General features: G+C 36.7%; 2 protein-coding genes across 15 annotated transcripts in view; one reads left to right on the top strand and one right to left on the bottom strand.

Moving 5' to 3' along the window:
- mettl5 (methyltransferase 5, N6-adenosine) overlaps positions 1-14,189 on the top strand; it is a 410,912-nt gene that overhangs the window by 36,926 nt on the left and 359,797 nt on the right. The gene's annotated exons all lie outside the window — the stretch shown is intronic.
- The window catches only part of tns1b (tensin 1b), a 228,962-nt gene that overhangs the window by 85,092 nt on the left and 129,681 nt on the right, over positions 1-14,189 (bottom strand). For all 14 annotated transcript variants that reach the window (XM_079880479.1, XM_079880488.1, XM_079880489.1 and 11 more), the window contains one exon: positions 8,127-8,165. In XM_079880479.1, coding sequence (XP_079736605.1) covers positions 8,127-8,165 — 39 coding nt within the window. The remainder of the gene's footprint in view (positions 1-8,126; positions 8,166-14,189) is intronic.

Below are 14,189 nucleotides of genomic sequence, written 5' to 3'. Positions count from 1 at the left end.
ATATCATCACAATAGATTTTTTGTTTACTTTTTAAAATGGTATAATGCTATGCTGCATTCAACTGGGAAAAGGCTGAAATTACCACTACTGGAAATAGTGTAAAAGATGTACTTTGCATTTGGAAATGTGCAGAAACCCCCAATTTAGATTCTGCAGAGATGATGCAGATGTATGACGGTACGAAAAGATGGCAGTAACTAGAGAGATATACACAGTATTACACCTTTACATTTAAAGCAAATCAAGTAAATCAATTAATCTTAGTTTTTGCATCATCATAAAAGCTGTTTGAACTTGCAGAGATTTGCTGTGTAATGTTGAGATGTTTTCAACATATTCTCTGTTGAAAAATGGACATCTGCAGAACAAATGCTAGCAGTGCATAGCATAGTTTACACTTGTTTTATGACAAGCCAAAAACCTGCAAACCTCTTGGAAAATCCAGCTTAGGCTGGTAGTTATGTTTTTAAAAGATGTTAGCTGGTTTCTTGAAAGTCTAAGAAGATCTGCTGGATTTTCAAACATCTATTCTTATTCAGCAATGCTAACATTAACAAAAACTAAAATGCAAACAAATGAAATAAACACAGCAAACAGAAAGAAAACAAAAAACTATCTGTGGAAGTAAAATAAAATAACATTAAGATAAAATTTAAAGGAATTTAAAATGGCCACAAATTCATTTTAGTTTTAGATACATGGTATAGGCTGTATAATAAAACTTTGCAACTCACATGTATCAAATATGTAATAGTTTTAAATATACTATTTATTTAGTGCATTCGCTTTTGCAGTCCTAAAATACCAATACTAAGATGGTCATTAGATAGTTGACAAACTACTGTGTTCCAAAAAAACATATGCTGGAATGAGTTAGTAGCTGGTTTGTTGCTGGTCCAAGATGGTTTCCCAGCATGGTGAACATAATTTAACCAAGTACGACATGATCCTGGATCAACATCTGTGTTGATCCTGGAACAACATTCCAATCTTCCAATCAGATTTGAGGGACAAGTTTACAGCTTATGTCAAGTTTAGGCTCACAACCAGGGTTAGGTGCTTCTGCATCTGTGTATGGGATAGTGTGTGTAAAGGAATAACTTATGAGTGGGGTTAGGTTTAGGGGTTAGGATAGGATTCGGACAGAAATGTTTTTTCCAGGATCAGCAAAATACATTGATCCAGGAACATGTCTTACATGGCAAAATCCTGGTGACCTTTACCAGCTATTGATTAGCTTTGTCCAGCTAAAAACCATCGGCCATGTTTCAAAACACTAAAACTGGAATATCCCACTTCTGACTTTGGATGGAAAGCAGCATAAGTGTTTGTTAAGTAGTGTCCCCACAGCGAGCAGATCTACGAAAGCGCTTCAGTTTCGGAGCTGAGGGTGTGTCCACGTCAGTTCGGTGAGACTGGTTCCTTCCCTCCCAATGTGGTATTCCAGCCTTTCTTCTGGGATCCCGAAATACTCTGCCTTTGTTTTGCTAGTCTCTGCATTTAGAACAAGGCTCCCTGTGTGCTTCTGTTTCATTCCGGCTTCATGTGGGTTAAGTTGTAGTTTTATGTTTCACTGCGAGCAGTTCAGTATGTGCCTTTATTTCCCCCCTGGAATACCGATGATCAGCAGCTATTTGTCCTAAATCACCCCTCAGACCATAATTTGTATGCAACAGGTATAAAAGGCATTTTTAAAAGCTTTCATGTGCATTTCTGTGGGCCACAGATTTATATCCCAATGAAAATTCCTTAAACCGCACAGTTAAAAGAGGCATTTTGTCAAATGTACCATGTGCTTGTCCAACTAATGATGGGAAAAACTGCCTGTTCTATGTTCAGAGTGCTTAGACATTTAGTCACTGACGTAGTTGAACTGCTTACAGAACTGCGACGATGTAGATCAGATCTGTCCTCAAACACAGCGCAAGGCTACGGAAACACAAGGAAACCACAAAGAGGAGGCATTTGAAGCCAGAAGTGAATGTACACACTGCATATTGTCTGCTGCCACCTATTGGTGGCTACGGGAAGTGCATGTTCCTTCCAACAGCACAGTGCATTACTCTGTTGATTTAAAGGGGTTATATCATGAGGTATCTGAATGTAGTTTACATTTATAGATAAAACTTTAATATACTATTTACTGTATATGATGTACTATTTGTGTACTGTAACTTCAAGCTTCAAAAAAGACTCATTAAATATAGAAGTTCCTTAAGCCAGCCAGACAAATCTGAGCACGACCATTATCACATCAACAACCCCTACTGAGTGTTCAGAAACTTAAAGGGATAGTCATCCAAAAATGACAATTCTGTCATCATTTACTCAACGACTTTCTTTTACGGGAACACAGAAGCAGCATGAGGGTGAGTAAATAATGACAAAATATACATTTTGGGGTGAACTATCCCTTTAAGATAAAGATCAGAGGAACTAGAGCAACAACAACTAACTATAAGAGTACAATGAGGTAAAGTCTGTCAAACCTGTGCATTTTCTGGCTGTGTGTAGCACCTACAGCTCTGCAGTTTCCACATTTAAAAAAGCAGTGCCAATTGTTCAATAAATCTGTCATCATTTGATGTAACTCTACAAAGAGGATGTTACCGAAGGACAAAAAAAGACAAAGAAACCTTAAAGGCACAGCTGCAAATAATGGCAGTTTAATCAGAGTTTTGATAGAAAATGATCAATGAAAATTAAGACTGTTTGCAGTGCACAATTTTTTTGACTGATATTATAAAAAATGTTGCAAAAACAATGACTAAATTATTATTATTATTATTAATATTCTAAAATTGTATTATAATTTACAATGATTTTATAATTATAATTTGATTTAATTATTCATTATATTGCATAAAAAAAGAAAACAAATAATAATTAAATTAAATAAATAATAATTAATTCATAAAATGTAATATGTAATAATTATTTTTAATCAATATGTATATTAATTGTTTTAAAATAACTAATTCGTCAAAAAAAAAAAAAAAAAAAATTAAATAAAGTATAAATATGACCCCTTTTAAATGGAGAAGTCTTGAAATGGTTGACAGCTCATTTTTTAGGGGCTTGAGGGCTTGGATAGGTCATCAAAAAGAATGTTGATTCCCTTGCAAACCCTCATCATATCAGATTATCTAATAACTCTGTTTTGGTTCATAAACTGTGGAAATGAGTTGTTTGAGGAGGCAAGCAGCTGTTCGGCTCAAAGATCTGGAGATATCTGTCGAAGTGCGGCACACAGAACACCTAAAAAGGACATGTTGTTTCATTCCTGTGTTCAGCACCTCAGAGTCAATTACAGTATGATTTAAATGTGTTTGGTTAATGTCCAGGCATGGTTGAAACAACAACAACCTTTGAAAAAAAACTAGGAGGACAACTAGGAGGGGAAAGTCGAGCAGGTCTCCAGTGTATCTGACCCGGGGGTTATGATGGATATTATGGTGCAGTTGAGGAACATGACATCAGTGACAGCTGCTTTTCTCTCACGGTTTTAGTGGACACCTGCATCTTTTCCGGCACAGTGCAGCAGAGATGGAGAAAATGTAAACAGACAAGACGTTGTGCATTTCAGTGGCACTCTGTTTACATCATGCTAATGGAGGGTCCGTGCATGCCCTCCATCCCGGGAGAGTTCTACGGAAAGAATTCCAAAGATGGTATTCAGCTAAACAACTATTAACTGTGAGAACCTGCGAACAGAAACGTCCCAAAGCAAACCTCTGACCCTGGGTTAACGCTCACAACAGGGGAAGGACCCCACAAAACAGACTAATACATGTCAAGTACTGCATAAAGCATCGTATGCGCTGAGAAAGCGAGAGAGGATGCGAAGCAGAGAGCCTTAAAGGGCCTGGGCACTGAGAATATACACAGAAAGACCTGGAAACACTGGGTCTGCTTAATGTCATCCGAGGCCCGGCATGTGTTTCACCCTCTCATGGCCAATTATGGCCAATATCACATTGTGGTGAAGCAGACGCAGACCAGATGGCTCTAGAGAAAGGTACTGTACACAGCTCTGAGAGAGAGAAAGCCTGAAGCATGTCTTCAAAATACAACCAATGTAGAGGGCATGTTATTGAGATAACGCCCACGTAATGTATGTGTCTGGACGTCTACTCGTATCACCCTGGATGCATCTCTGTACTTTTGTACTGACAAGGTTAGTTTATGAGTGAATCTCACAAAAACATGACCTGCCAGTTGCATAAACAAAGCCATTATGTTAAGACTGTGTCTTAACTAGTATGACCAACTTGCAGGCTGATTTGAAAAAGTTATGAACAGTCTTAAAGAAAAAAAAAAAAAAAAAGAAAATATATATATATATATATATATGACTAACTTCTAAGACTAGTCTTAGCAGTTTATGCAACTGGCAGGTCACATTTCACCTAAAAATGTTAACAGCAATAATAAGACATTTCTGTCCTAAGAACAGCTGTTGGACGCCGTGCTGTGTTGTCATGGGCACTTTCCAAGTGAAAATAATGAGGAAATAAAGTTGGCTGAATCTGAAATCGCCCCCTAAACCCTCATTTACTCTTCTCTTTGTTAGTCCACTAATACAGTTCACTTGAAGGAGTGAATGAAAATGAGTGAGTGAATTCGGACAGTCGCTGATCGTACATCGGCTGTACACATCGGGGTTCGTCACTTATTGGGTTCCCCTGGAAACGTTTCCGTTGTGTTCTGTGTTATTTGCAGCGCGTTTCTGTATTTGGTTGTGTTGTGAACTTTTGCAGCGTGTTTCTGTATTTGGTTTCTCGGCCACCGTACTTATGCACATGAATACATATTATGTCACAATGATCATAAAACAACAAATTACTTCAATATGTGAGAAACTTGCTTTTTGCCAAAAAATTACCACCAGATCAATGATAAAATCATTAGATTTTCTTTTTTTTTTTCACTTTTTTTTAGATCATAACACCTACAGTGAACCTTTTCATCCAAAATTGTACATTCATATTGACATTTGATCGTTGTTATTCGGCCTCAGATCACAGGTCTAGCCAGCAGCCAGCCAACTCATTTAGTGGAGGAGAATTTACCAAACATGGAGCGAGGAGAAAGCAGGTCTACGAGATTCAGCCCGACCACAGAAATATTCCTGAATTCACTGGAAAGCCATTAAACAGGGTTGTTTTTGGCTTCACTGAGCTGCGTCATTGTAAACACAGAGAGTTCAGCAGCTTCGTCCTTGCTGAAGGCAGTGTGTGTGTGTGTGTGTGTGTGTGTGTGTGTGTGTGTGTGTGTGTGTGTGTGTGTGTGTGTGTGTGTGTGTGTGTGTGTGTGTTCTCAACAGACTTTAGGTAAATAAAATCGCTAAATATTCATGTTTGAGATGTTCATGCTGCAGGTCTAAGCCTTACATAAGCATACATTCTTCATTTTCACTTTCTATCTGGACTGATCTGAGGCCAGCTGCTCTGAGTTTCCTTTATAAATACAGCCACTGCTGCCCTTAAGATCCCAGTTTATTTGATCTACTTTAGTGAAGTTCAGCTGCCACAGGCCTTCACTGAAACACTCACTCACTTCAGACAAAACACCTCTCAATTTTACCTGTCAACATTTACCCTCTGATATTAATCTAAAGATGATCACTATATAACATTCAGTCACACTTCATATTAGGGTCCAATTCTCACTATTAATTACAGTGTTTGCATCAAACTCCTAATTACTGCCTATTAATAGTTAGTAAGGCAGTTGTTAAGTTTTGGAATAAGCAGAATAAGCCATTAACATGTGCTTTAGAAGTACTAATAAACAGCCAATATATTAGTATTATGCATGCTAATTAGGGCTGTGTATTGGCAAGAATCTGGCAATACGATACGTATCACGATACATGGGACACGATTCAATATATTGCAATTTCGATACTGTGCATAAGGCGATATATTGGGATTTTTTTTAAAGAAGGACTATAATTTTAGAAAAAGTAATATTTAAAAAAAGACATGATGTGCATAAAAGTCAAAGAAGTTTACTTTAGGTAAACAATTCAGTACACAGAAAATCAAACTGCCAGTTTGGGATTGTGGTTCACATGTTCTTAGGCCAGCGACACACTGGCTGCGTGGCGTTTCTGTTGCGTGTCAGCTGCGTGGCGTTTGCGTGGCGTTTTCCATGTCTTTGCACACCAGAAACGTGTCTGACGCGGCGCTGCTGCTGCTAGGTGACATGATAAGCCTCATTGGTGATATATTTGACATATGGGGAGAGAGGACTATACTTCATGTTAAACATAAATATACAGCAGCAAAGACAACGTCGGCAGTGTTGACGGCAAAATAGGCTATAGAATATTTCGTTCTGTATTGACAGGTGCAGTATTTGAAAATCGATAATAGTTTTTTAAATTACATTTATATTTGCATTTATGTCAAAACCTAGAGACTTTCAAACATCAAAATGACATTTATTAATATGTATTCGTGTCAAAATGACATATAAACATCTTTTCCTATTCTATTTTGCCTGGAAACGCTTCCAACACGCTTGCTTGTCGCGTGAAAAATAGGCGTCGGTTCTATTTCTAGCATGCACGCGTTTTCCGCACGGCTGTCACGCAGGCAGTGTGCAAGCTCTAACCTGTTAACATGGGAGCCGAAATAAAAACGGACACACCACGCAGCCAGTGTCTCGCCGGCCTTAGTGAGCAAATTTTTATATGCTCAAGTAGGCCATAATAAAAGAAAATACATATAGCCCCTGTCACAATACATAACACATTATGTGCAATCAAATTTTTCCCAGACACAATTCACAAACTGCATGGTTCCTGTCGATATCGGTAGTGCCCTCTTTACTCTGGAAACCAAAATGATTCCACACTTCAGCAAAAATAACTTGAACTTGTCCACAACACAATATTTTTAATTGTATGGCTTATATATATTAAAATATTAATATTAATAATTAAAATAATAATTAAACTATATATATACAGTATATATGTATGTATGTATGTATTTGTTTTACATGTATGTTAATTATATTAATAATACTACAATATTAAAAACAAAATAATTCTATATTTGAATATTATATAATATACTAACAGATTATAATATTAAATTGAATGTAGAAAATATATGCATCTTTAAAGGATGTTCAATATAAATCTTTTGTCAGCACCATCAGATTTTCGGTGATGATGATTCAATAAATGGAGCTAAAAATTAGCTTGAAATCCCTTTTCTCAATTTGTCAATATTGTTGATACATTATTGACATGGCAGTACAGATAATATCTGATGATGTTGATATTTGTGATAGCAAAAAAAAAAAAAAATGGAAAGGGAAGAACTGCACGTTTAACACATTCAACATAATTCCTTGGTACAAAAACTTGTATCTTTGCAGACATGTGGCAAGTTTTGTCCCATGTCTCAGGAATCAGTTTCTTGTCCTCCAGACTCTCAATTTTCACTTGTCTTCAGAACATCAGCTTATATAGTTCATTTGTTCATCATTTCATTTGTCTGATTTCAAGTGTGTGTTTGGTGCGTGTGCCGACAGCGACCCTGCATACCTGCATTCACACTGCTCGCTTTACAACGCCATACTTCATCTGAGAAGTGATTGAGGGAACGAGAAAGAGAATTAATCAAACCCTGTCCAACCCAAGCCAAACTTTCCCCCCCAAAAACAAGTAAAACTATCTGTTCCACTGAGGACACTGTGTACAACAAGAGACTTTTTTCATGAACGCGGGTAGAGTAATGATGGACTCTGGCTTGCCTTGCGCAGGCGAGCGTACATAGGAGGAGGAGGAGGAGGAGGAGGAGGAAAGAGATCTTTTGGAGACCAAAAACACAATTCAAACCAAAAAAGGAATGTTCACTATGCTATCGCTCATGCTTTGTTATTCCCCCTGGCTTATTTAGGTCTTGGGAGAGATCTGAACCGAAGACCCCAAGCTTTTATTTCCTTCTTATAAATATTAATGGTTGTGGGATGATACGTTCTGGCCTCCAAAATAGGCAAAAATATCTCTTTATCATCAATCTGATTAACAGAGCAGATTCCAAGAGACGACTGTTCTAGGAAACGATCAAAAACGGGTCATCAAAACAACCACAGAAGTTCTTACCAGTTCATAGTTGGCAACAGGAACGCAGGAGGAGGATACCTGCAACACACAGAGAACACACACGTCAGGCCAAATTCTGGGACTTTAAAGTCTACATAACATGTTGACACATTTTACTACTGTAATATGACATATTTCCAAGGGAAATGGGAAATTCAACAAGAAAACAATGCAGGACTGGCTTTATTTTATCATTGTTGGGGTGTGAAAAGTGGGGGATTGAAAAACAGAGACTAAAGAAGAATTCATGACACTGGCGGTGCAACTTATTTAATTTGGATAAAAGGTTACTAAAACAAACATTTTGCTTTCATTTGGAAAAACTTGCACGGATGAAATGTGCTCAATAAGGAACATTATAGTGAATTATGAAGAAAGTAAATTTTGATTTCTAGCATACGGCCACAAAACACTGGTAAATTTCACACAAAACAGACATGGGAAATTCACTGTTTATATGCAACTCCATCCCGATCTTAATTTATTATTATTAACATCCTAGTTTTTATGTAAAAAAAAAAAAAATTCTGTTTTAGTTGCTTATTTATTTAAGCACTTCATCTTATTTATTTCAGTTAATTGCCAAGGCGAATAGTTGGATTCATACTTTTGTAACAATGACACTTAATTAATTTAAAACAACTAATGGACCATTCAAAATCCTTTTCTGAGGCAATTGACATTCCTAATCCCAAAATATTTATTTCTCACATGATGCTCATTAGTGACTTTATTTATATTGGTCAACAACTGAGATAAACGTCAATGAGTAGTGCTATTACAGATATAACAACCAAAAATGTATATAAACAATACATTTGTGTAAGTTTAAAATAATTTGTAAAACTGAAATAAAAGTGAATTAAAGCTACAGAAGTGTTAAAAAACAAATAACAAGCACAAAAAACTTACTAAAACAAACTAAAATTTAAATCAAACAAAAACTGAAAATAAAATACATACAAGCCAATTCAAAACATTTATACTATAGTATAATACTAAGATAAGACTGTGAATCAGTCACAAACAGATTAAAACATCACTGGTTCATGTTTTAGAAGCAGGCAAACACAGGCAACGAGAGCGCTAACCTCATTTCATCACCATTTCATAAACAGGATTGGAAAGTCACTGATGTTTAAAGGTGATTTGCTTTGTCGGAACTCACAATCTGCTGAAGTCCATTATAATAGGATTGCTGCTCAGACCACTGCCACAACTAATATCCCGCCTCCCATGAACAAATGAGCTCTGTGCTTCACAAACAGGATGGCGGACCATCATTTCTGGCTCTGCTTCTGCTTCCAGGCAAAATTGGACGTGAGGAACTGGAGTTGTGCACAAACAAGAAGCCTTCTCCACAGCTGTCTAAAAGCACAGGCAGCTGTCTAGTCAGTCTATGACTAAACCATTCCAATTCAAATATGAATAATGAGTCAAATGACAAAGCAAATATAAATCCGACTCATTTCTCAGTAGAAATGAAAACACGCACACATTTATGAATCAATTCACTCTTTCCACAGATCATGGCTTGGTGTATTTTTTAGCTTCATCTACATGTTATTTCTTTAAATAAATTAATATCATGTATTAATTAAAGGTAATTTGGCTTTTTTTGTGTGTGCATGTAAAAATGTATGCAACTGAAATAATAATTCAAGAAGATATCATGTATAATATCATGATATTACCAGATCATTCACCACACTACAATTGGAAGGTCAAGTCAAGCACATTGCATTGTGGGATACAGTGTTGCAAGGCAATAAGCCAAAAGAATGCCGTGCGTTACAGTGATTTTACCACGGGTAAGCCTGTGGCTTGGAACCCACAAACATAACGCTGGTTTATTTCTCACTGGTTGAGGACAAATGTGGTAAATAAAAGTCAAGGCAACATGGGTCAGATTTCACTTGTGCCATTCCAAGCACAACTATTTATGAATTCTCAGAGTTCAGTCATGTCTTGCAAAATTTGATTCAGATGAAAGTGAGGAATTTGACATGGTCTGGAAGCCATCGGCTCTTACCATTTGTTTTGACAGCTGAATATATGTGTGTTATTTTCAACCATCTGGCATTTGTGTTAAATTTGCTCGCTCCATTTAATTGCTCGTCTTAATGCTGACGGAGCACATCAGGTTTCCCAATGTCACTTTCACATTTATCAATGACCTCGACCTGTCATTGATAAAGTATTCATGAAAACGGTGCTGAGCCTTAACTAACTGAGTTTATAGTTTAACAGGTGTCCTGCACCTGAAGATCACATGTCTTGTATTGGTGGTGTTTGTGAAGGCAAACATTATTATTAATATTGCTCATATTTAGCAATGGCATATTAACTCACAAAAAGCACCCTAGCAACACACTAAGAGCATGCGGAAAGACATAATGCATTGGTCCGTTCCATTCAAATTTTCTTCAGGGAATGTAAAAACTAAGAATAAAAAGTCTAAAGAGTCATGCAAAAGGTCTGTGTGACTGTTTACATGGTAACAATGATCAGCCTCATGCTTTCATTATGTGAACAGGAAGTTTTCTCCTTAATAAGTGACATGAGACGTTAAGCATGACTAGTGCTTCTGTTTGATTTGACTTCTTGATAAAAGATGTTATTCCAGCTGTGGATGTGGAGCTGTAAAGCACATAAACACTGAAAAGCTCTTGTTTTTTCTCACTACAGGTCTCAGCATATCTAAACGCACTCGAAACACAAATGATCAACCGCTGTAAACAGGAAGACTGATAAGAGTGAAACAATAAATTTAAGCAAGCTGGATAAGTTATTTTGGATAAGTTAGACAAACGTGGATCCACTGCTTTTAGAACATAAGTAAAGCTTACTGTAAAACAGCAGAAAATATACAACGTTCTGAAGTCACATTGAAACAACTGTGGCCAGTTGCATAAACTTAGCCTGGGTCTTAAGAAATAAGTTGCCTTATTTTTCTGATTCAAATTAGACCGATCTACCTTCTTATGTAACTGACTTTAAAAAGTTAGGACCAGTCTTAAAAAAAAAAAAAAATGATGACTAACTTTAAAGTGTCATTTTAACATCAGTGTAAACTAGAGGGATTTAGGGTTTCAGGTAGACAAACATTAAGGTTATTTACCAACAGTTAAAATTAAATAATCAAAAGTAAAAATAAAAAACTGCTTAGTTTACACTGTATGAATTAAATATATACTGATTCTTATTATAGCTTCACAAGTTATTCAGTCAAGAGCAGTGAGTGAATTTGTCTTTGTCTTTGGTTTATTAGGCTGCTATCACTTTAAGAGCTGCACAGATCCAATATACTATTACATGCACACTTTCTTTCTCAACTGTTTAGTTGAAAAATACTGGGCTTTTTGTAATCTTTTGGAGTATTAAAATCATGCTATCGCAAGCCGTTGCATTATGCATATCACGATATTTCGATAATTTCAACATATCATGTAGCCCTATATTATTTATTAGTTTATATAAATTGAGATTTTAAAACTTTGAAAGTTGTAAAACAAAAGAAAGTTATGATATAAACTGAAGAATGTATAATGTAAATAAATTGTAAGAAATGATATAGCCAACTGGCAAAAAAATATGAAAAAGTTCTGCTCCAATATATAAATGAAAAATATTTTCATATACTGTACTTTTGCCATGGTTGTTTATGATGCTGGATCATGACTACTCTTCCTATGTGGGTGGTCATTGTTAATGAATCAGTCATTGTATAATCAAACTACCCAGCTGATTTAGGTAATCATTCTGGTGCCTTGACATGTATAAATGTTGTTGACTAATGTTCAAGCTTTTAGCACTGAAGATGGACTGATACATTTGCTCTTCGTTTTCTTTTTTGTGTGCACACTCACATTTTTGTTTGTAGACTTTGGTATTTTGCTGTCACTTTCTATGCGAATCTTCAGTAAAATAATTTTCATGGAGGATTGAATTTGTTTGGTGTGTGGATGTTTTTCAAGAAATTATATAGGCCAAATATATACATTCACATTTATTACATATTACACATTTATTATTATAATTTGTGTGCTCTGAGTCAGGCTGAAATATGTCCCATCTTATTCTTCTAACATCAACTCTTTTTCAGAGCAGGTCTCAGTTTACTGACAGCCCGTTCCGAACTGGCACAGACATTTACACGATCTTGCATGGAAACCATACACATCCTTATCTCCAGCCAGTCCTAATAAGACCACTGTACCACTCCATAATACTTCAGTGATAAACGGAAATCCCTCCCTAATCTCAGTCCGTCTCAGAGCTCTGCTCTAAGCCTTTCTCCAGTGGCCTGGTCTATCTCCAGACCGGATTCCATCACCTGGCGTAACTCAGCCTGCAGGCACCTGCTGATGACAGCCCGTACACCTGCTATCCATAACTAACAAACACCTTGTGTCTGCGCTGAGACCTGGCCCGACCCAGCATGCCTTCATGCATTCATGTCTCTGAAGATGCCTGGAATGTTTGAAACGGAGCCCTGATGACTTCTCTTTCAAAGGTCATTCTGGAAGGGCAACTTTTATTTACAATTATATTGTTAGCGATATCAAATTAAACATAAAAAATAGTAAAGTATGAAATTAAATTTTACTTTTAACTTTGACTATGTGAATCAATTTGAACCGTCTGTTTCAGTTCATCAAGCCTGCATTTATTTGATCAAAAATACAGAAAAAAAAAGAGTCATATTGTGAAATATATTACAACAATTTAAAATAATGGTTTTCTATTTTAATATACTTTAAAATATCATTTATTTATGTGATGCAAAGCTGAATTTTTACCATTGTTACTCCAGTCTTCAGTGTCACATGATCCTTCAGAAATCGCTAGACAAGGGCAAGGGCATACATATCATGAAATCTATCTTAATACTTTTAGCATGTTATTGAATATAGCAATGTTAATGTATTTGGACTAGATCGATTGATGTTGATCCTGTAGCAGATCTAGGCAGGTGGAGCTGGGGGAGGGGGAGGGTTTCAGAGGAACCGCAGGACTAGTTTACAACAAACAATGAACCAGGCTATTTAAATGTTGAGCAAGCAATCTCATTGGCTGCAGGATCAGCAGAGGCCAATCAGCTTGTGATATGCGGTAATGATGTGATTGCTTGCAGACTGCATGTAAAGCATTCATGACTGAATAAAAAAAAAAAGCCTTTTCAAAGCAAAGTATAAAGCCAAGATATATCCAAAGGCTGAAAACTGTTCGGATATTATTTTTAAGCTTTATCACCCAGTCTTACACGGAAGCACTGACCCTGATCCTTTGACACGGGTCAGACGAGGACATTAAGAGTGGCTAGAAATCCTGAAGGAGCCCGTCTCATGCAAGAAAACAAGAAAACAAGAAAACAGGTGGCTCAACTGTAAAAAGACAGCTTAAAAGTGTTTGGTAATAATTAGTACGATACAAACAACAAACAATGACACTCTTTAACGGGACGTCATCACGTCACATAATGAAACTGATGAACACGCAACCCCTTGGACCCTCATGTGTAAGAACAAGCACCCTGAGAGCTGCATTCATCATGTTGGCAACAGAAGCGGGTTGTTGCTGGTATTCACTTCAGGGCTGAGTCGTGTAAATCATCCTGAGGCGGTCTACCCCGAGCGTAACCTCTGGTAAATGTTTCATGCCAGGCCTTAAACCGCAGCAAGGGTGCAGGTGAACATACAAAAGGTGATAACCGCAGGTCTACTGGTGGGCAACCGCAACACTAAAAATAATCCTGACAATCATTCTGTGGTTATCCAAAAACCAAAGACAAACATAGACATGACAGGTTGGTACAATATTCACCTGCAAGGAAAGAAATACAATCTGCTATTGAATGAATGTCCTGAAACCTAATAACAACGTGTCCTGATCGCATTTACCCTAAAAGCAAAGGAAAAAGTTGAGGAATTCAATAAAAACATGTGGAATGATATAAAATTGTTTTGCATTGTGATATTATTTTTAGTTAGGCAATTAGACACATTTTCCCGCAAACGCTCATTACCTGTTAACTAAACTTAATGTTAAGAAAAGCTGCAT

The sequence above is a fragment of the Squalius cephalus genome (genome assembly GCF_949319135.1).
Source record: "Squalius cephalus genome assembly, chromosome: 9".
In the NCBI taxonomy this organism is placed as follows: domain Eukaryota; kingdom Metazoa; phylum Chordata; class Actinopteri; order Cypriniformes; family Leuciscidae; genus Squalius; species Squalius cephalus.
The sequence above is the reverse complement of the archived record's forward strand: the minus strand, read 5'-3'. Positions and strand labels throughout refer to the sequence as shown.